This window comes from Mytilus edulis, chromosome 12 (genome assembly GCF_963676685.1).
Source record: "Mytilus edulis chromosome 12, xbMytEdul2.2, whole genome shotgun sequence".
In the NCBI taxonomy this organism is placed as follows: Eukaryota; Metazoa; Mollusca; class Bivalvia; order Mytilida; family Mytilidae; genus Mytilus; species Mytilus edulis.
The window spans coordinates 63,231,465-63,256,029 of record NC_092355.1 but is presented as its reverse complement, the minus strand read 5'-3'; the positions used below and the strand labels follow the sequence as shown (position 1 = coordinate 63,256,029).

At 32.1% G+C, this 24,565-nt stretch overlaps 1 protein-coding gene across 1 annotated transcript in view; it reads right to left on the bottom strand.

Moving 5' to 3' along the window:
- LOC139498920 (MAM and LDL-receptor class A domain-containing protein 1-like) overlaps positions 1–24,565 on the bottom strand; it is a 114,504-nt gene that overhangs the window by 17,764 nt on the left and 72,175 nt on the right. The window contains exons 54-74 of the mRNA XM_071287510.1: positions 23,323–23,522; positions 22,383–22,548; positions 22,006–22,164; positions 21,095–21,436; positions 20,297–20,437; positions 19,229–19,573; positions 18,484–18,606; positions 17,598–17,821; positions 16,287–16,404; positions 15,197–15,307; positions 14,189–14,320; positions 13,167–13,511; positions 12,230–12,337; positions 11,795–11,851; positions 10,740–10,843; positions 9,343–9,475; positions 8,086–8,258; positions 4,827–4,908; positions 4,198–4,387; positions 3,614–3,786; positions 418–531 (exon numbers count right to left, since the gene is read on the bottom strand). Of these exons, the coding sequence (XP_071143611.1) occupies positions 418–531; positions 3,614–3,786; positions 4,198–4,387; positions 4,827–4,908; positions 8,086–8,258; positions 9,343–9,475; positions 10,740–10,843; positions 11,795–11,851; positions 12,230–12,337; positions 13,167–13,511; positions 14,189–14,320; positions 15,197–15,307; positions 16,287–16,404; positions 17,598–17,821; positions 18,484–18,606; positions 19,229–19,573; positions 20,297–20,437; positions 21,095–21,436; positions 22,006–22,164; positions 22,383–22,548; positions 23,323–23,522 (3,540 nt within the window). The remainder of the gene's footprint in view (positions 1–417; positions 532–3,613; positions 3,787–4,197; positions 4,388–4,826; positions 4,909–8,085; positions 8,259–9,342; positions 9,476–10,739; positions 10,844–11,794; positions 11,852–12,229; positions 12,338–13,166; positions 13,512–14,188; positions 14,321–15,196; positions 15,308–16,286; positions 16,405–17,597; positions 17,822–18,483; positions 18,607–19,228; positions 19,574–20,296; positions 20,438–21,094; positions 21,437–22,005; positions 22,165–22,382; positions 22,549–23,322; positions 23,523–24,565) is intronic.

The window sequence follows — 24,565 nt, the reverse complement described above, 5'->3', positions numbered from 1 at the left end:
GTATTTATAGATATGCAAATCATATGAGAGTTATTCAGATATATATACTTTAACTGACAGCATTCATTTTAGATAAATTAGTATGCTTTAGGGTACATGCATATTGATTTGTTTGATTTGTGTTTATTGGTTCTTTGTATTACATTTTGTTTTATAATTTGAGTAATTGTTGTTATTATATAATACGTTCTATAAATACTGTGTTAATCATTTTTATGTATCACGTCAACACAGACCAATTGACGATTAAATCATGGTCTGCAAAAAATGAATAGTTTAAAAAAATTTCCCATGTCTTACATATTAAAGCACGTTATATAAACACTATCATAAATAAATCTGACATACTTACCTTGATTATTAAACGAAATGTACAGGACCAGGTCACATTATAAAGAGCAGTATATATTCACTTACCGCAATTCTGTTCATCAGCTAAATTAGGACAGTCTACATTCCCATCACATACTAAATCCATGGAAACACACGTCCTCTCTGAGTCACCACAACTGTACTCGTTCTCAAAACATTCTAAAAGATATATGCAACACAAACTGTTAACTGACAAGAATATGTGGAATGTGCTACAATGTCCCAAAGAATGACGTATACAAAGTTGCACTTTTTGCATTCTGCATTTATATACGTACTTATTGTAAATATTGTATTGGCTATGCATAGACATTTCAAGAAGAGCTTTTATCAGTTGTGAAATCACAACAATGACATGCCTATAATCCTGAACATGTGTTAAATGTTTCTAGTTTGACTTGATTTGCTTTTCTGTGTTTAAACGCCACTTTTAAGCACCGCTTGTTAGCTGTATCGTGGCGAACAGTTTTATTGGTAGAGGAAACCGGAGTGCCCAAAAGAAAACTACCGACCTTCGATAGGAACTGACAATCCTAGTCAACTTATGTTAGAGTAAAGTGCACCCGCACGAACGAAGTTCTAACTGACAACCTTGGTGTTTACTGGTTAGTGATTACAGTAGACTAATAATTACTCAGATCACTCAACCTCCCAGGACACGAGTTTTATCTAAATAGCTTTAAAATCGACAAGCGATATATGAGTTTTATTATCAATCATATTAAAAAAAAACAGTAGTAGTACTATACTATACAAGATTTTGATTTCTGACGATTTATCAGTGGCGTAGCTAGGCTATTTTTAAGTGTACGCCCCAACTTTGGAGAGGGGTTTGAGGGCCCCAATCGCATCAAGGTTATAAAACTTACTAGTATTGGGGTCGAGGGGGAGGCCCATTTCTGTCATTAAAAACTAATTAGCAAGTTGAACATACTTTCGAGACTATTTTGAAAACAATCTTTTATGTTTAATGTATACATTGTGTTGATTTGGAATCTAAGGGACATTAGTGTTAGAGAAAACCAGTCACTTTAAAATATGTTTAAAGGGAACCGTGGGGTAAAGCAATTACTCTTCGATTAAAACCCCTTTTTGTGCAATTGTCGTTAATGGATATAAAATGATTAATTTGCACAGATGTTTAGGTGCGTTATAAAGATTCATAAAGGGTTCCGTGGATCCGTGGTTATTGACTGGGATTATCGCTTCCCTCGAAAATTGAATCCATTTATTAGTCCATTACCAGGATTTCAAATAATTAAAGATTTTCTTCAGATATTTTTTTTCTTGATCTGGAATATTAACTTCTGCTCAAGTTTCATCACAATATCTGAATTTTTCAAAATCGTCATTTTAAAAAATAATAATCATTTACCGTCTGTTAATTGCTAAAAGGTAAGACAATTAAAAAATGAAAAACATGTACTTTCAAAAATTTTATTTAGTTTTATAATAAATATTTCAATTTTTATTTTTATTTTTTGGTTTAAGATAAAACAAACAAGAGTAACCTGTTTATTTCAGATGAGGGTTAGTATTAAGGAGCACAAGATCTGTCTGTAAGATTTTTTATTTGTGGATCTCGTAGTAGACTGACTCTGTTGTAATACATTATGAGATGGAATGGCTATATTTTCATGTTCAATTTTGTTGAACATTTATAAGTCTTGTTCGTAGTCGGCGTTCGTGTAATGTTTGCATTTTCATGGTGTCTAGCATCTCAGACACACTTCTGGTGTTGTGATGTCTGTTGCACATATACCTTGCTGCCCGTCCATGTATCTGTTCTTTTTCTAGTGATTTTATATTTTCGTTTGTAAATGGATCCCATTAAAAACAACAGTATTCTAACTTTGATCTTATAAGTAAGCTCTTTCTTCAATTGTTTTCGATTGGACTTTTAGTATTTGTAGGATTTCTTTGCTTTTGCGGCGGTTCGTTGGATGTAGGTGTTCCATTTAAGGTCTGCTGAGATGGTGATACCTAAGTATTTAGCATATGTTACCAATTTTAAAATATGTCCATATATGTTGTTATAAAAGTGGATGGGATTTTTTGTTGTTGTTATATTCATGATGTTACACTTGTCTGGATGGAAAGATATAAGTCAATCTTGTTTCCATTGTATTTTAGCTTCTATCTCTTTTTGAAGCTTGAGGCAGTCGTTGAGTTGAGTTTTAAAATGTCGGTAGAATATATTGTCATCTGCAAAGAGTCTGATTTTGCTATATTAGATGTAATCTGGGAGGTCATTTATGTATATTAAGAATACAGTGGCGGATCCAGAAATTTTCATAAGTGGGGGCCCGCTCAAATTACGCTTCAGTGATTTCCTATATAAGCAACCAACTTTTTCCCAAATAGGCCCCCCCCCACCCCTAAATCCGCCTCTGGAATAAAATTACAACCTATTGAGGAAAGATTTACAAGACTGGTGTGCTTTAACTCAGATCTTTTTATTTTTTTTTACCAGAATTCAATTGTACGCTCGGGCGTTTTGACGTAAATGTAGTTACACGCGTGTTTATTGATTATGTCACATCAATATTACTCTAGCCGCCAAGAATTATCTACTTTTTTCAAATTTAAATAAATCTGAAACAACAACTACATAGAGAGGCTGACAATAGTCGAGTTGAATGTTCTGACTTAGCCCATGTTAGTGTCAATTCTCTTGAATAGATGATGGCCAACCTAGTTAACTCCCTTAGGAGTTTATTCAATCAAATCAGTTTTTGTTTGTTACCTTGAAATATTTCTTGATTTTTGTTTCCTAAATCTATCTGTTATTGTACACGTATTGTGAAGTAGCGTAAATGAGTTAGATTATTAAACAATACATAGCCTTGAACTAGAATCTGTGTCGTACACTAATTGCACAATATGAAATATTTTCTTGCTCATTTATATACTTATATTTTATAATCGTTCTCAACTAAATGTTTCATTTTTAAAACGCTTAATCACTTGGAACCGCACTCCAAGGACAATTGTTTTTTTAATATTATTTGGCCTGCTCACTTTAAACACTTGTAAATGTCCGCTCACAAGTTAAAATTGTACCATGAACATATAACAGTCCTTAGTTGCCGTCCTCATTGATAGCTGCATTCTATCTGAAAAAATGTCAGATCGAAAGTTGTCTTGATCCGTCACATGTTTTTTCATGAAACTATAAGTAGGGGACGCTCTATTAATAGCTTAGCAATGTACCCTTATTGTTAGTAAAGAAATAACGTACCTGTATTTGAACAATCTAAAGCTACTACATCAGTAGTGCTGGAACATGAAACTGTGGCTTTAGCACAACTTCTTAGATTATCTTCGGTACCGTCACAGTAGAAAGTGTAACCAAATCTGGACCTCTCCACTCGGCCTTTACCATACTCTGACAATGTATGCATTCTCGAATTACTGCAATAAAATATTGGATAGGTTAAAGTTAGCTTAAACAGATCATACCAAACATTTGATCTTGGAACCATGTTCTGCATTTAAATTTCACAAGGGTTTATAAGGATATATGCAGTTTACAATGTTTAAAAATATAAGTTCTGAGCCAGTCATATGACAAACATCCTCTATATATAACATAGTTATTTTTATTTGATGTATATAATTTTTTATGTTTTGATGTCAGTTAATGCATTGTACATTAGGTGTTGGCTTTTAATATTCAGTTCAGGAACCTTGTGTACCTCGCCATGGGGTATGGGACTGGTATTTGTAAATTTCCGTATGATGACCTAATTTACTCTTATTTACGTCATTTTCTTTCGGTGGAAGATACGGTTTAAGGTAACATCGATTGACATTAAAACTTACTTGTATCCAAGTTGTCGACAAGCCACTATTGCATCATCTTTGTCCCAATATTGATAACCAGAACAGACAGGTGAAAAGAAACCTCCTTTCTCATCTTGTATTTCTAGTCGTCCTGTTGTATTAGTTTGTCCACCCACCAAACGAATAGATGCCATCAATTCATTGTTATCGTTAGAAAGCGTGTAGTTCCCTGAAAATATTTATCCAACGTATTTAATTAGAACAATTTAAATAGTTCATTCCATTCTGTTAATCAAATTTTATTTGAAGCGTATGCGTGTGAGGCTGTGTAAAATTAATTGATTTTAGGGTTGAGTTGAAAAAGTAAAAGCTATAGTTTGATTATAGTTCGCGGGGATGCAGTTTTCGGTATCAATAAATATATATTATCTTAATCTTCGCAACTAATCAATATCCCGTAGTAGTACAATGAAATTTTAATTCAATGTTGCATACACTACTAGAACATTTTTCATTGAAGTGACTTACCATATTATCGAGAAAACAAAATAATAAACTTACCACGTGCATCAAAGAACACCATCATGGTAATATGGTTTGATTAACAGTGTATGGTCTGTCGTTTACGTTTGCAAAGAGAACAACGTTAGAAAATGTAATCAACATACCACATTCTCCTAAAAACAGCATGATATGATCCAATGCTATGTCTCCCTGGAAACCATTTCCGTCAATTGCATTAAATACAATCTAAAATAACAGAATACAATTACTTGTTTCAATTATAATCCTTTTTGCATTTTGTAAAACTTTGTATGTCCTTTTTTGTTTATATATATATATAGCTCTTCAGCTTTTTTGGTTCTTATACCTCCTTAATAATATTCGGCTTTGATCGTTCCTGATGAAGATAAATCCAAACAAGAACGAGTTCATAGTATACGGATACCCTATTCGAACAATACTTTGATATGTTCAGTGGACACTGAAATTGGGGTAAAAAAAATAATTTGTCAATAAAATAAGAAAGATCATATTACAGGGAACATGTGTACTAATAGTTATCAAAGGTACCAGGATTATAATTTAGTACGCCAGACGCGCTTTTCGTCTACATAAGACTGATCAGTGACGCTCAGATCAAAATAGTTATAAAGCCAAACAAATACATAGTACTAAGTTTCAAAGTGATAAGGCTTTAACTTCATCCCAAACTACCTTGACCAAAAACATAAACCAACAACTTTAACCTGAAGTGGGACAGACGAAAGAATGAACGGACGGTTTGACATTAAAACGGACACACAGGTAGAATAAACAGCTGCGCCATGAGCGCATGATACGCCCGACGTCTTTATGCAATAATCATAAATAGTTTCTGAGAAAGTTTTTAGCAATTACCATTTATAGCTTTTGAGACACGGCGGGACATGTGAACCCCCCCCCCCACACCCTGTTTTTTTTTACAAATATCACTAAAATAAAATTTTGAATCAAATCTTTAGATTAATATAACAAAGAAGTGTGTACAGTTTCAAGCAATAATCATAAATTGTTTTTGAGATACGGCGCGACATGTAAAAAAAACCCTCCCCTTATTTACAAAATACTCAATAACTCAAAAATAAAATTTTGAGTCATCACCAAAAAGTACACAGATCTTTAGATTAATATAAAAAAGAAGTGTGTAAAGTTTTAAGCAATAATCATAAATCGTTTTTGAGATACAGCACGACATGTAAAAAACCCCTCCCCCTTTTTTTACAAAATACTCAATAACTCAAAAATGAAATTTTGAATCATCACCAAAAAATATACAGATCTTTAGATTAATATAACAAAGAAGTGTGTAAAGTTTTAAGCCATAATCATAAATCGTTTTTGAGATACGGCGCGACATGTAAAAAACCCACCCCCTTTTTTACAAAATACTCAATAACTCAAAAATGAAATTTTGAATCATCACCAAAAAGTATACAGATATTAAGATTAATATAACTAAGAAGTGTGTAAAGTTTTAAGCAATAATCAAGAATCGTTTTTGAGATACGGTGCGAAATGTGAAAAAAAAACACATCCCTGTTTTAGTTACAAAGTGCCGTAACTCAAAAAGTTTAAATCTTATTTTCACCAAAAAGTATACAGATCATTTGACCATCATAAAGAACAACTATATTAAGTTTCATGAAATTTAGATAAGTCATTCTCAAGTTACGGTGCGACATGTTTACGCCGGACAGACAGACGGACGGACGGACAGACAGACAGACAGACAGACGGACGGACGGACGAACGGACACCGGACATTTGTATACCATAATACGTCCCGTCAAAATTTTGACGGGCGTATAAAAATATAATGCTCATATAGCTAGGTCATAAAAGGTGCTTCACACGTATGTAATTTAAACGTATGACATTCCTTTTTTAAGAAATATTTAACAAAGGCTGATATTTCAATGAGATCTGATTGCGCATCACTGCTGATCGTTTTTTTCTATGTACTGACAATGAGCAGAACTAATAATCTACCTCCTCAAAGGCAAAAATAAATAAATAACCATCTTGCAAAGTTCTTTCCTTTCCTTTCAACTTCAAATTTAATGTTCATTCTTGTCAATCAATACTATAGTTTTTGTAGTAATATATAACCTTGGCTGCATTTAGGAAAACCTTTCGGGAATGCTCATTGCTTTTCAACATCATATTTTATATTGCCGTTTTAAACATTTGTGGATTTGTTTTATTCGAGGGTGATAGGGAATAATGTGTATACGACACTCGAGTCTGGAATACTATTTAAAGCCAAGTGGCTATACTGAGATAAAAGAGGTACAAAAGATACGAGAGGGACAGTCAAACTCATAAATCAAAAATAAACTGACAACGCCGGGCTAAAAATAAAGAAGACAAACAGACGAACAATAGAACACATGACACAACATAGAAAACTAAAGAATAAGCAACACGAAGTCCACCAAAAACTAGGGGAGATCTCAGGTGCTCCGGAAGGGAAAGCAGATCCTGCTCCAAATGTGGCACCCGTCGTGTTGATTATATTATAACAAATCCGGTAAAAAGTCTTATTGGTTAGGTCACATTTATGAAAGGAAAGGAGATTGTAGTTACGCCGTAAGGAACATATCCGATATTATTTGAGAAACGGTTATTCCATAACAGTCAACCAACTCGTGATGGCGTCCGCAAAATTGATGAAGAGATGATTTCTCTTGGTTTAATAGCTTCCTTGTGAGCAGCACGCATGCATCACCTGTCAAGGGAGTTCAGTTTCAATCACAATGACCCGGAATGAAAAATAAACATTCTGGGAATATGCAGTCATGAAGATCTTTCTATTTTCTCAAGGTTGAACAAAACAATTCATGAAATGTACTAGGCTAATAATTTAGCATGCGTTTTGTTTAATAAAAGAGGGACGAAAGATACCAAAGGGACAGTCAAACTCATAAATCTAAAACAAACTGACAACGCCATGTCTAAAAATGTAAAGGACAAACAAACAACAGCACACACGACACAACATAGAAAACTAAAGAATAAACAACACGAACCCCACCAAAACACTAAGGGTGATCTCAGGTGCTCCGGAATGGTAAGATTCATTTGTTGCGCTTGTTATAAAAACAGCTCGAAGGAAAATTAAACGAAGATGAAAGATTGTTGATGCTTAAAACTTACAAAAAATGTGCCAAATTTGTTAAAAGAATTCAATGGTTCGTGTTGTAAAATTCGTAGTGTTTACTGTACATATTATTTTCCATTAAACGAATATATCATATTCAGGTAGGGATAAATGGAAATGTGAATGACGTAGATTGGTTTTACTTTCACTTTATCTATATATGTTTTTTTTTATTTCTAAACAACATTTGCACTTACAAGCTAACCGTGATTTTTTTAATATACCTGTAGATAATTTCTAGGCTGAATATAAAGTTTCTGAAAATACCATTGGTTACCCTGGTCGTATGATTGGTTAAAAATGGTTTGATTAAACCCCGGTGTTTCTAAAATAACCTCTAGTGTTCCCATGCTGTCGCCGTACATATGGTAATAAAACGACAAACAAATCTCTGTATCTGTAATACATAATTTATCACAAGTATCACATCAACAATTAACTCCGCGAACGCATATTACTGTATGATCCAGGGCTAAACAAGATTATTTTTGCTGGCATTAAAAAAAGTCATATCATAGCTATAAAAGTTAAATTTGAAATATCTATCGAGAGTTTTGTGGTCGCCCTTTACCTGTCTTCTTATTTATCATGATCTTATATATATTGGGATATAATGTTATTGGAATCACACTCTTTAGCTGATTAAGCGTCCTAGATAAATATACAGTATGTTTGTTGTCATTTTATTTTATTTATTTGTTTAGGAGTTTAGTATGACGTCCAGTTTAACTGAACAAGTAAACAATTTTGATTGGGGCTTTGCTGAAAAATACCTGCGGGTGCAATATTTTTCCCGCTGTGTTGAAGACATGGATACGTTTTTATTATTTTGTTTTTGTTTTTTGTACTCTTTGTCGGGTGTTGTCACTTTGACAGATTCACCATTTTCATTATCTATATGATAAGTAATTGAAGTACAATTCTTGGGAAATACATATACCAAGATAAAATTTTACAGTTATTTGACATTTTCGTTGTTTAATACAGTTTTTCGTCTGATTTTGGAAGTTGTTCTTAAGGTGGTACCCAACACTTAAACTAAAATTAATTTGGCTCGTTTAATTTTCATAAAATTTTGTCAAAGTATATACTTTGACCCTTTAACAAAAATATAAAAATTTCAAAAACTTTGAACCAACCGTTTTGTCAGAAAAATTACACTGGTCATATAGCAGTTAGACAAACACCAATGTTGATCATTGAGAAGCCTAATATTCCTTTTACAACACAATGTAATTAAAACGTTTAGCTGACTTTACAGAGTTATCTCCCTGTAGTGTTAGGTACCACATTAAGCCTTTATTGAAATTATATTGGAGATCGGTATGTTTGTTTATACTTTATTATGTATAAATATCTTTTTGAATATTCAAACTATAAATTGCCATCTCCATATTCGTATTAGTTATGGTATCTTCGATTAATATCTACCACTACAACTTAGATTTCATTCCAATCAAGATTTATATTATGTAGTATACCTGGATTCAGAACAGTGGATATAAATCGAGCATGTTCTCCCAATGACATAGTTCCCGATGAGGTCTCTATGTATAGATAATAATCACCATCAATAGCTTGATCTGGACCTGTTCTTGTTGAGCCTGTTGCACCCTACAAAGTTTGTTTTATTAGTAACATAATCATAGAAATAGGAAAAAAGGCAAATTTAACATGTCCGTCGGAAGGAGCAGTTAAATCCATGGTACAGTGTTCAGGGAGTACCACGCTCTAAGTACGTTAAAGATCCTTCTCATCCAGTTGTTTTTAGTGACACCAAAGTAACCGGTTATTTGACAAAATTACGTCAGACTGGCTTTGGCTTTGATAATTTTTTTTGTGGTTTTTGTTATTTGATAACTTAGTTTTCATGGTTTAACTTTTGTCTAAAATCTGTCAGAACTCATATTCAAAACAACCTCAGGCATAGATTACCTTAGCTGTATTTGGCAACACTTTTTGGAATTTTAGATCTCAATGCTCTTCAACATCGTACTTTATTTGGCTTTTTTAAATAATTTTTGGATTCGAGCGTCACTGATGAGTCTTTTGTAGACGAAACGCATGTCTGGCGTACGTATAAAATTTAGTCCTGGTATCTATGATGAGTTTATTTAGAATATCGATCATTTAAGACCAGTCCATCTTTAGACAGGAGTGTTGGAATAAGCCAATAATGAAGTGTCTAGTTATTCGTCCCATATCATACATTCAGTTCTTTTGTATATGAGTTTTGTGACACTGATTAGTGATTAGAATTCAATAATAATTATCACACACATTTTCAAATAGACTGTCCTTATGCAAATTAAAACATAAGCTCCTCCCGATCAGTTGAAATAACATTGGTAATACTATGCAAGTATTAACAACATTGTAGTGCCATATCATTATAAATCACCAAAACCTATACGTTTTTATCTGTACAAATTAAAAGATCTTCAAAGTGTGTTTCTTTAAAAATAAACAATATCACACTCTTTTCTGTACTTAGATATAGCAAGATGTAGTGTGAGTGCCAACGAGACAACTCTCCATCCAAATAACAATTTATAAAAGTAAACCATTAAAGGTCAATGTACGGCCTTCAACACGGAGCCTTGGCTCACACCGAACAATAAGCTATAAAGGGCCCCAAAATTACTAGTGTAAAACCATTCAAACGGGAAAACCAACGGTCTAATTTATGTACTCTTTACATAGAATGTTTATTTTTCACCCCTTTGAATTATACGGAAATAATTTCGAATTCCCCCTCTAAATACAACCTCAGTCTCAATCAGAACTAGATCGAATACAATAACAGTTTTGTTTTCAGTTTAACGCGCAAAAATGCATTTTATAACAAAATGGGTGTACCTAAGACAAAAGCACTTACAGTATTTCTTCTCCAGTCGGCATCGTCTGACCCTGACTGGTCGTTATAAAACAAACAACCAGCCTCTGTCAACGATTCAAAAGTACATGCACTAATCACATTATCTATGAAAAAGAAAACAAAATTAATGTTGCAATATAAACGACGGAATACCTTATTTGTTTATGTTAAAGTCTTTTAGATCTGTTGTCTAATCATAAGATGTTGTCAATTAATAATAACTTTTGAAATCCTATCTCAGTAAAAAATTGAAATGAGAACGTGTTTATTTTTGTTCAGAACGAAATAAGCATATTGCTATAGTGAACTGTCAAATGTAATAATTAGAAGGGAGGTGAAGATGTTACAAACATACTATGAAAGGTCTTTAATTTTCTATGTTTGAGCAACAATATCATTTTCGTGGGTTTTTAAATTCGTGGATTTTAGTTTTCTAAAAAAAAATATTGAAAAATTTGCGCTAGTAGAAACATAGGTTACAATTTGTCTTGACTGAAGTAAATTGCAAAGTAAATATTGACCTGTGTAGTGATCACACTAATTTACCTGAGATAGAATGCTCAACATATTAAAGATTAAAGGTGTTAATTAGTCCATAAATATGTCACCCTAAGAAAACAGTTACATAAACAAATAATAAACATATCTTAGATGGCAAAATACTTCTTATCAAAAACAAACCCAGCACAAAGTTATTATTTCCCATATGTACGTGAATTATGAGAATTTAAAATGAACACGTTTGCCCTATGACTACTGTTATAGTATTATCAGATTTGGCGGTATTAAATATATTCTCTAGATCAAATCTGTAGTCAAACCTACATGGGGATCTTTCCATATCTTGATTTGGACAACGGTTGTTTTATTTCGTATGACACTTAAATTCGTGGATAAATTCATCCACGAAAACCACGACAATTGGTTCCCCACGAATAAAAGTACTTTTACAGTAATATGTTATTTTTCGCGACCACAAATGATGACATATTGAGAAAAGATGCATTTTTTAGGCATTTTAATCAAAATCGAGGACACAATAAGTATGTACTTACCAGTTGAATTGTCAACGTTTTCAACGTTTTCAATGTCATCTGTATATGCAATAAAAGCTGTAAGATATTAAAGCAAGGTATTAAGCTTAAATTTCCTTTCATATAATGTTAATCTGATGTAATTAATCCAAAATAATTTTAAAAATAAATAAATATGAAGATAAAATGAAATGCTTAGAATGTTCTTCCAAATTTATTTTTAATATTTAAAAAAAAATGACCCGTCGTTTTATAATATGACATACGGTGACCTTAAAACATAACTGACTTTTTTTTAATTGATAAATAAATTCTAATGGTTTTTCTCCCATCGATATTAAAATCTTTGACAAGATCGGTTATATTTATATTTTTAGCATTTCAAATTTGTCAGCGTGTAAATTTGTGTTACATTCAAGAAATTATCATCTTGCAGCAAAAGTCTATAATACAAACCTTCATCCGATCCATCCAAACAATCTTTGTAGCCATCTCTGGTAAGAAATTCTGGGATACATACTCCAGAATGTACACATTTAAATTTATTTCTAGTATTATAACAATCTACAATAAACCAAATACAGGAGGTCAATTATTAAAAGGTTTAAGAAACAGCACATACAAGAGTGCGCATTCTCGTTACTAAATTATTGAAAACGTTTTGATTTTCATAAAACATTAGCAAAAAACATAATTATGTAAAAAATTCACCATACCTTAGTTTTCGTTTACAAACTTCGTCTTTTAAATAAATTGTTACATACGAATGGATTTACATAAACACCCTACAAATTACAACATATCTAACATGATCTAAAAAGTACTTTGGTAAGTTTATTTCTTACGCTAACAATCCGGATAGTTTAAAGTGTCTTAAAAAACTCATAAAAAATTAAACAAATGTTGATATTTGGTAGTACTTTACCAGAATGACTTTAGGGTTTTTCAAAATATTTTGAAATGAATGATCAATTTTGCCTTAAAAGGCTTAAATCGAGTTTAATATAGATTATGTCTTTAATTTGAAACATTCTTAGAGAGGTATATTATGCCATTTCTCCATTAAAAATAATAGAAAGAACAAGATTTTTAAAATTTTGGAAAACTTGACAATTGTTATATATGGCTATTCATTGTAGGTCCTTTTTGGCCATATAACATAAACTTATCAAATTACTTTCCATTCTTGGTGTTCATGTTGTGCATAATTGTGAATATTATTTAATGAGGGTAATACATTTAAGGGGATCTGCTGTTTGAAGTATGATTTATTATGATAATATTTGCCCCTTTTTGTCTCTGTCTGCAACAATATTATGATACATTTTTACAACTCGGATGAATTTGTTAATGATATCAGCCTATACGTGTTTAACTGTTAGTATATACTTGCCATGGTTTGAACAATTAACTCCTTCTGTGAAAGAAACATCATCAATAGCGACGATGCCAGGACTTAAAAATGAGACATCCCCATATGCGACAAACTCAATCCTTGTCACCCCAGCGGGTAACCAAAAATATCCTTCCTGCCATTCATCTCTTTCAATATAAATTCCGTTTGCGTAAAACACCATTGACCGGGTACCAGTTATCTGTACGTAAACTTTCAGTTCTGCTGACACACCACCTTCCATATTGTAGTAAAATTTGACACAACCACCATGTGATGTTACAACAGGTGGGGAGGTCAAAGTTCCAGTCTCTCTCGAGTCAGAAGAGAAAAACATGTAATGACCTGAAGTTTAAAAAAAATTTGATGCGCTTATTTTGTTTTAAACGAAAAAGTTATAAATATTTTTGAATAGTTTAATAATATTTGGATATCTTTTTAATAATGTTAAGAGGAAGGGGGATTCAATACAATATTTCTGGTTAAAATAGTTCGTTGCTTGATCTCTTGATGTATGGCATGTTCGTTAACTGAATCACTAATTGTTTGCCCAAAAACGTTTTCTCTTGAGTGAAATCCTATTACAATATGCGTTTATATCTAAATCATACTGAATCTGAATGATTGATGCACATTTGCTATATATAACCAAATAGATTTCAGTCAAATTATTTTTTTTCCATATTGTTTAATCCTCCTATTGGGTCACATATACTCATCAAACACATGGATTCAAATAACAATAATAGGAACAATACCTGTGACTATAATGTGCTTTTAACAACTAATGAATCGATGCAAATGCTTGAGTACATTTTATCACGAGGATTTTACCAGCCATGTAAGGATTAATCCTGTGCTAACATGAAATATAATTGATACAGTAATCTTTTGTACATTTTTATTTTGACAAATTATTTTCAAATACTAAGATTGATCTACCCAAGGTTGTATATGATAGGACCTAGTCTGAATATTTTGTTTTTAAATGTTCTTCGCATCAATCAAATTTGTATTTTTACCTGTACCATTTTGACCAAAAGTGTGATCAACAGCTGGCAGATGATGAATAAAGGCATCTCTCCAGATAAAATTGCTTCCAAGTAAGTACCCACAAGCATACTGCTTTTCAAAGTCGCAATTGATAGCAACAGCTAGAATATAAAGTCATTAGGATATTATTACACTACATGGGTCTGCAAGCAGAAATATTCGCAAAGGTTTATATTTACTTTGTCCACAAACGCTCAATTGGCAGCTTTGTGAAGTATAATAATTATCACAACGAGAACATTTTTTGGGCCACTAGTATGTCAAATAGATTTCATATTGATATTTGAATTATTCGATATTTTTTGGCCAATCGAAACCATACTGAGTTGATTGTCAATGTGGTATAAACATATGTTTTAATTCTAACAATCAAATAAAAATTTTAGAACATTTGCGAATATTGACCATATCGGTGCTTGATCTTTTTATAATTTCACATGCTTGCTTCTATAATTTAGTTTGGCAGTCACACCGAAGCCGATACAGCTAAGCTGGTCTCAGAAATACACACCCTTGTTCAGTGAGCATACAGATTTTACATTTGATACTGTTTGCCTGGAGAGTGCCAAGTTTCTGTACGATAGTGAATCATGATTTTAACGACACATTCATAGGTCAATAAAATGTTCAATCTTAAACCATGTCAACTCAGATAAAGAACCTAAATAATGGCCTTATTGCTTTAATGTTCAAGACTTACATGAAATTTTCCAAGTTGACGTTAAAAAAATTGATCTGTATAATACTGATTTTATTTGAAATAGTTTTCAAGAAAGACTCATGTGATTTGATCCTGACTTCAAATATTCGAGATATTGTCTCATTCACGAAATTGCACACGTTGTAAATGTATGCCAGCATTTCACATTTCATTGTCTGTTATCCGAATAAGGGATGAATGAACATGTCTATGTTCTTTCGCGTCGCTAGGTATATATTATGGATAAAACTTTCTTTCATAACTACAGACTACTCACGACAATCAGCTTCATCTTCACCAGAGGGACATTGCAATATGTGATCGCATTCCACTTTTTCCGGTATACATATACCATCATCATGGCAAGGAACAAGATTACCAGGACACACTAATAGGAAAATTCATTTCAGTATTCTGTGATTAACTTGATAATTAATATGTGAAAGATTGGTAAGTCGTTCTATAAAACGTTAAGAAGTCATCGGTTTAGCTTTTAGATCTTGGAATTTAATACAATAATGGTTTTATTTTTAAACTGAAATATTAATGAACTGTCATACTTATAACTTTAATTATTTTAAACCAAATTAAAAAATAAACGACGCACGCTGTCTTGTTGTTAGAACCTGCCCCTCCTTATTCCAAGAGGAAGAGACAGGAAACATGTGTCTGATAGATTCTGAATCAACCATCTGACAACATTGTTCGTTCTCACTTATAAAGTGGACACGCTGCAATCAATTAAATTATTCTTCTGTAATGGGAAGTTGCAGTGAAATGTGAAACGATCACATTGGACGAACAGATGAACAGACATAGCAATTTCAATGTCTCCCCAATTACTTTACTTGGGAAATAAGATTTTCATCAGTTTGTTCAACTTGTGTGTGTCTCCTTTGTGCATACTGATCATATTATCATTGTATTTTGACATGATCAAATTTAATTGATTCATAAACATATTTCAATTATAATTCGTACTAAACGGGTTTTGAATACTCATGTCTCTATTTCACAAAATCGTGAAAGAGATTTTTTAAAACTTATATTTTCAAAAAGTAGATGAAAGATATGACTGAAGACAAATCCTGTTAAAGTTATTGTTTTCATAGAGATACATTGATCAGATTCAGGTAGTAATAGCATGAATACAAATATCTAACTAACTTCAGTTAACATATGTTGGACAGGAAGCATGCATAAAAATATACCTCAAATGCATACAATCATTGACGATACTTGTAACACCTTTTATACCGGTAATGTTGTACTGGCAGAGTCGGACCATGGTTTATACAGTGTATTTATCAAGGACTGTTTCTGTTGATAAATTATACATTGTAAAAAAAATCGATGTAATATCATACCCAAAGAAGGACATTCTCCAGGGGTTAATCTGACGTCATCTATTCCGAAGTATTTTACATCATAATTGTAATCGCTTATCAAAAAGTTGATTTTAATTTCTCCTGGGTCAACTGTCCACTAAAACATAAACCATAGAATAAGTAGCTGATTGCAATTATAATATCATTTACTTTATAAGTTTAAACACAATGATAGCAATCAGTTAATTTGCACTTACAAACGGATAAATAAGAAACACTTCAAACTTGCCTTTAAAACATCAAAAAAATTGATTGTAAACAATAACAATTAACAGGTAGATGTACAAGGAAAAATAAGACAGGCAACACATGCTATATGCTGCCTCATATCGTGACTTACATCTATAAATTGACAATCAGGGTCGGTTGAAAACAAAACTTTACGACAAAAGAGATGATTTCAGCTTCCCAATTGTTAACTTTCCATTTCTATGTAGCAACATTCCAACAGCACCTGCATACGGAGTAAAGATTTCCCAATTGATACGATATTACCGGGATTGTTTTTCCTATCATAATTTCCTTGATAGAGGATTGCTACTCACAAGGAAGCTATTAAACCAAGAGATTCAAATGGTGAAACAGAAGTCATCCCTTCGTAAATTTTACGGACGCCATCACGAGTTGGTTGACCGTTATGGAAAACAGTTTAACAGATGAGATCGGATATGTTCCTTATGTCGTAACTACAATACCCTTCCCTTTTCACGAATGTGACCTACCGAATTAGCCTATTTACCGGATTTGTAATACCATAAGCAACATGAAAAGTACCACATGTGGAGCAGGATCTGCTTACCTTTCCGGAGCACCTGAGATAAACCCTAGTTTTTGTTTGGGTTCGTGTTGCTTAGTTTTTGATTTTTTTATGTTGTGTTTTCTGTACTATTATTTTTCTGTTTGTCTTTTTATTTTTAGCCATGTCGTTGTCAGTTGATTGTCAATCTATGAGTTTGACTGTCCCTTTGGTATCTTTCGTCCCTCTTCTATTCACTTATTGGAATTTAGAAACGAACACGTGCCCTTATACGTAGTTTACACAAATACAAACGTGTTAGAAAATATTGTGCATTTTGTGTTTTCATATGAGGTTGGTTCAAATTATTTTATATTTGCATCACTTTTGAGTTTTCATTTTAAAATATTTTTCAAAAAAGTAAAACTGTATTGGAACTGCAAACATCAATAAAATGAAATTTATCTTGAGTGTAAACATTTTTATACAATTCTTATTTTGAATAAACATTTCATTATACATTAAAATCGCGAGACTTATTTTGTATTTATTACCTGAGCTGGTTTCCACACATTAGACAAGTCTGTAAGAGTTGCATCTGAAAAGTTTGTTCTGGTATTAGTGAAACTGTTCCTCGATTTGTATTCAATATTAAATTCAAATAGGTTCACGTGACCTATATAATACATTGACAGACAGGAAATGGTCGACACCTTCTGAACTGGTGAGTTAAAACTGAAACTATATCCCAAGTAACTAACCATTCCATAAAATGTTCCTGGAAAACATAATTTAAGATTGTTTATGTTAAAAACCTAAAGCTTACAATGTAAAAAATATGTAAAGCAACATTGATAAATCGTGGGAACACTTTTTGTCCGTCATACATAATAATGTTCGGTTTCCACCATGCCGCCATTTAGATTAGGTTATTGACATGCCAAAGACATTTTATATACATGTACACTCATAATGGCTTGAAATCAACATGTAAAATAATGTAAAAAATAGACGAATAATTCAAAATGTTAATTTACTTGAAATGATCTTGTTCTTTGTATTTTACAAAATTGTTTTGTAACGAATATTTGAATTCGTGGTCCACGAAAATATAGATTTGAACAATATACAAACGTGTTTACAAATCTCAAGCTCCATTCGTCCTGAGTCTATTCAAGATGAATTAATGGATTTGACCTAATTCAAACATGGGTATCTCTTTTTTCTACATAAGAAAATGCCTGTACCAATTCAGGGTAAGCGTTGGTATCCATTCGTTTGGTGTGTTTGAGCTTTTGATTTTGCCATTTGATTAAGGACTACCCTTTTTGAATTTTCCTCGGAGTTCAGTGTTTTTGAGATTTTACTAGTTTTTAATACTTTATTTGGAGAAAGTTCTTAAATGGCTTTAACTACTTCATTTGAAGCAAGTACTCTTACCTGATCTATTTTGATATGTGTGATCATATATCCAGTCTTGATATATCACTTGCCTGGCATTCATAGCATCACTAGTATACCCACACATGTATGGAGCTTCAAAATCACAACTAACACTGCTTGCTAGAGACAAAAAGAATTAAGATAAAACAATGTGCCTTAGTGTAATAAATACTGTACGTTAGAACATACAACAAGAAACAAGAGACTCCACATACAGAACTTGTGTCGCTCTCAGAGGTATTATATGTATAAAAATAAGAAGATGTGGTATGATTGTCAATTAGACAAATCTCCGCGAGTGACCAAATGACATATAAATTAACAACTACAAGTGACGGAACAAAATTAAACAATGAGCAAAACCCATACCGCATATTAAATTGTAAAAAAGCTCCGAAATGACAAATATCTCATAATCAATATATGTATCTTTAACCAATCTAGACCAGAATGAAATTTATGATACAAATTACAAATCTTTTTTTGTTATTGACAGCAATATGTGAACAAAAAACAGATATAATTGGTGAAAATGTCGAAAAATAGTGGTACAGTGGTATAATCACTTAAAAAACATGTCAAAAGAGAAAAAAAAAAACACAACGTCATAAAGACAAAACACATAACGCATAACTAAAAAAACAGTTTACTTTTACATATTGTGACTTGGATGAGAGAGTAGTCGCATTGGCACTCATGTTACATCTTCGTATATCTAGATGATGAAAATGTGCATACTCACATAGTATAATGCATCCTGAAGTTGAAATATTGATGTTATCCAACCCAACCTCTCCGTTTGACTTGTATACCATCATACGGTAATGGTAATCTGTGTTGTTAATAGTTAATTCAAACTGGCCGGTTTTCCAGGTATTTCCAGTGTCTGTATTTGTGCTCCAAACGTTAATAGAACTTTCATTTCTACTGGATGATATTTTTATTATATATATAGACAGATATCCACCGAAGGGTTGTGGAAACTTGGTATAATATTGGAAAGTTATGCATGTTGGTGAAGATACTGTCATTTCGGGTGATAATAGAATTGATTCATTTGAGTTAGATGCAGACCATATAAATCTTCCTGCAAACATAAACGCTTGGAAATATGACCTTCTGTCAAACATAAAATTTAGTTAAAGATTGTCAGATTGTTTGCAAGCAGTTCATATATGTTAAGTATTATTCCATCACAAGTATGTAGAATTCCAGTTTTCCGGGTTTTTTTCTTAATGAGATTGTCAAATTTTCTTCAATTATATCCCTTTACCATAGCCCGTCCTTATTGAATGACATATCTGATTTAATATAAAATAAAAGTTGTCTATTCCATTATGTCATAAAAATCCCTTAGCATATATGTGTATGTAATACATATTTTCAATGAAATTTCAATGTTTTGATGAAAACAATTCTGATATTTAAAACTCCCCATACATTTTTTTAATATAAAGTAATCTTTCTGCTTATCCAAATATCAAAACAAAACAAAATAATACAGTTTTTTTTAACATAATGCTGCATTTACTACTGTCCTAAATAAAAGTCTTTTTAATGTTCTCTTCTAGCGTCACTTACAAAATGCTTCAGACAAAACGCACGTCAGCCGTTTTTAATTAAATGACTGTACGGGTCTTCAAGTGTTTAAGCGCAAACTCCTTTCATGTTTAGCCGAGTGGGTGTAAGAAAAGATAGACTTCCTTACATGTGCATTAAATCTGAAGTTTATACATTTAGTATAATAATGAGCCATGAAAAGATAACCATTTGACAATGATTCTAACTCAAGTTATTACAAAAAATTTACCGTTTCCAGTACTAGCCTTTGCGGCAGCATTGTCAGAGTTATGTAATACTGATACCCAACTGCCTTCATTTGTCAAAGATGTCCCATTGATGTATCCACATAGAAAAGTACTATCTTCAAAATCACATACCAAGCTTTTATCTGCGAAAGAAAAAAGGAAAATCACATTATATGTTGTTTCTTTATATTTGCAATTTCGAGTGTCATTTCAGAAAATTGCTTCGGACGCATGCTGTTTTATTTTTCATTTACGAACGATATCGCCAGTGAAGAAAAAAGAAGTACTGAAAAACCCAGAAAGACTAATTATTGCGTAATAAATGATATGATATGTAAATCATGTTATATACTAGCAGTATTCAGATAATAAGACTCTCAATACCTAACCGTAAAAAGCCATGCAATCGTGGCTGTATTCCAAACACATTATTTTAAATTATGCTGTTATACTGTGTATTTCTATTCGTAAAAACCATTCGTACACTTTTTGAAATAGCATAAAGATGAATACAAACATAGATTTAATAATTTGGTATATACAAATGTCAATTACAAATAATTTCAGTAACTATTATTTTTTCTCATATCTTCAATGGACACAGGCAAACAAAACTGCATTCGTGACCATACGTAATGGTTTAAAATTCAGATAAGACGTTAAAACGTAACGTAGTTAAGGAATAATCAATTTTATAAGATGAAAGGATGCAAGAAGCCAATGTTTTTTTTAAGCTAGTTACCAATAACAGTGAAATTTTGAATATGATACATATGTGATATGTTTTACGCATTCAATACCTGGGCAACTGCCTTCAGCAACATATATGTTATCCACTGCGATATCACCATTACTTCCCGAGACTTTGGTTGCTACAAATTGAATTATCTGTACTATATTTGTTGTAATCGGAATACAGTCCTTGGTCCAGTATTGACTCTGTTCTCCTGTTCTGTTCCAAAGTTTGGTAACAATAGACGAGGCAATGCTTTGTGACTGGATATCCAAAGTGCCAATATCGGTACCCCACATATTGTAAGAGAAATGCAAACTGCTTGGATTGTAACTAATGAATGAGGGAAATGATAAATATGTCATGTCCCCCGGTTGTCCATTGGAGCTCGCTGCATACATAAAATGACCTGAAATGATAATAAAATATTTAAAAAAAGCACTGCGGTACAATTAATTATACCAATTATATAACTGTATACTTTAGACAAATATGCAAAAATACTAATAACAGATTATAGTTCAGTATTCAAGACAATTGAACACAAAAATAGTAAATTGTTAAGTTTTTACAGTTGCATCTTTGCTGTTATGTCTGTAAGTTTTCAAAGCTTAAAAAAATAATTCTACTGTTTCAACAAAGTATATTGAGTTGACAGTTTTGTGGATTATAAAATAGGACAAAAAACAAAACGAAAAAGCAATAATTATAATATATGTCTGTTTATCCATCTATCAGTCTATTAATATGTCCATCTTTTTTGTACTTATATTATCATGATTATAAAGATCTATTTGAAAAGGGAATGCTTATTATTGCTCATAAAGTTTTCCGTCCATTGTTATGATCGGGAATTGAGCTGCGTATCAACATAGCATATCGTAAGCAGCTGCCATATCTAAAAAGAGTGATATTGACATAGACACATTTTTTAAGAAACAAGTATCTATGTAGTCAAGTGAATAAATAAACACTTACCATTAAAGTCCCCATCTGCATCGCCATAGGGGCCAGTCATTTCTGACGGTGTCCTCCCTCCTCGTCTAGTCCACTGATAGTTGGACCCTGTGGTACTATTTGTAGAATACTTGCAGGAATTTTGTCCCTCGAAACTGCATGTTACCTCATTCAGGTGGTCTGCAACAGTTTTGTCATTACATTCATTTTACTTTTAAAAACAGAAATGTGACCTCATACTTTTTTAAAGTAAGATACTCTTATAATATGAATTTTCATGAACTATTTTTATTGAATGACTACTATTTATTTTTTAAATGTTTTTAAATAATAACTTTTAGTCAAATGAAAAATTTCAGCATTGGTAATCACAGTCTACTTTTATCAGGAAAACTCACCTGCGCATATACCATCTGAAATCGTGACATCATCAACAGCAAATACTGAGTTACATCCCTCGCCCAATATAGCAGTAAACGTGATTGATAATGTAACATTTTCTCTTGGAAGGTTAATACAGGTAAAGGACCAATCATTTCCTTGTGAGGAATTGAGGGAAAACACCTATCAAAAGATATAAGCTATAGATTATCGAAAATATAAGCATGTCAAGTAACTGTAGAGATTCAACAAACATCATTTAAAGTTGAAATATTTAAAAAAGACAAAACAACTTATATCTCGTTTTGCCAACAAACCCATTGAAAGATATGATCTTATCATCTGCATACAAATTTACTTGGCATGATAATAATTACTAGTACGAGTTTCCTATTACCTGGTACACTTTTACTAATCGTCATTTGTCATTTATCAACAAATGATCAAGAACTATGATGATTAACATGTTTAAACCCGTCACATTCATTATGGGCTGTTTATAGTATTGTTGAAAGTTTCCGTCAATTATAAGTATTGTTGGCTTTGAGCTTCATCCAAGTACAAATCATATCGTTAATTTGCTTCAGTTAAGTTATATCTAGCGTTTTGAAAATTGGTATTTTGTAATTAATGATATCAGTTTTGCACATCATAATGGGTCGTAACGTTGCAATGTTGTAAGTATTCTGATCAAAATAGTTGGTCTATTGATTGATATTTGTTTCATTGACAATGATTTATGATCCAGATCTTTTTGTTGTAAATAAACTTCCTCATTTTCTTAAAATAGGAATTTTCAAATTTTAAATGACGAATGTTTATCCTACCGTTATTACATACTTTTTGAATAATATATCATAAAACATACGGATTTTGGAGAGGAATCTATAAAATGTATGAAAAGCAAAGTGATAAAAGCACAGTATAAGAAATACACAGTTTTTCTAATTTACTAACCTCAGTTGACACTACAGGATCAAGATGTGTGTTTACGTAGACTCTAAATGATCCAGTATTCAAGCCATTCATATAGTAGAAAAATGATACTGTTTTTGATATTGATGATTTAATTTCAAACAAGGGTGTCGTTAGACTAGCTTTGTCACCTTTACTTTCATTCCCAAAGGGTTGACAACTTGATGTGTACATGTATCCTCCTATAAAATTGATATCAATGACTCCCAAAATGCAACTTCTTAAAAGTTACAGATGCATGGTAATAGTCTTCTTTGTAGATAATGAAGATATTTCACAACATAATCATACTGATTTAAAGCACATTTATTACGCTTGATTCAGGCATTGAGTTGAAATATAATTCGTATGAATTTAAAATTACTCAGGATTTAAATGGTGATCTCATCTGCCTCAATATCTTTCTTTTATCGTGTTTATGCCGATAACTCTTGCAAAAACACTAAACTGTTAACCAAATAGGGACTCACATAAGAATAAATGGGGTCATATTCAAACCATCCTTTAACAATAATCGATGATGGGAATTAGCCGTTTCAGAATCTAAAGAATCATGGGTAATTTCATTGTTCGTACCCCAAAATGAAAATAACGCCACGTCATTGGTTAAATTTCCATTGTTTATGACATTTCTAACCAATCAGAACGTTGTGGTGTACACTTTTGAAAATATTACCCAGGATGCATTAGATTCTGAAACGGCGAATTGCAAACGTGTGTATCTTTACACTTTGCTTGAATTTTATGTTGATTTATTTATCCCAGGAATGTAAACCAGTCAACAAAAGAAACGATACACGACTTTTTTTTCAAATTAAAGACGATATTTTTCGTTTATAAGACCAATATTTAAGTTAGTAATACTAAATGAGCATGGAAATATAAATCCATTTAAAAAAAATTGCTTTCATGACGTCATTTTAAGAATTTTTGTTTCTTGACAAAATTTACATAAAACGACAATTTAAAAATTCAGAAGTTCAAACTAATAAAGCCAACCTCTCATTTAAAGGTAAAGGCAATGTTTGCCATCATTTCTTTTTAAAAAAAATCATACACTTTCTTCGTTAATTTGTGAAAGCAACATTCGGCCCCACAAGAAATCTTAAAAATGTATACATTTTCAATTGATTTACCATAGACAGCATGGTAGACAGCATGTGTAAAGTGAAAGTAAATAAACGGTAACAATCTTAAAAGTAATCAGAAAGGTGCCAAATTTACA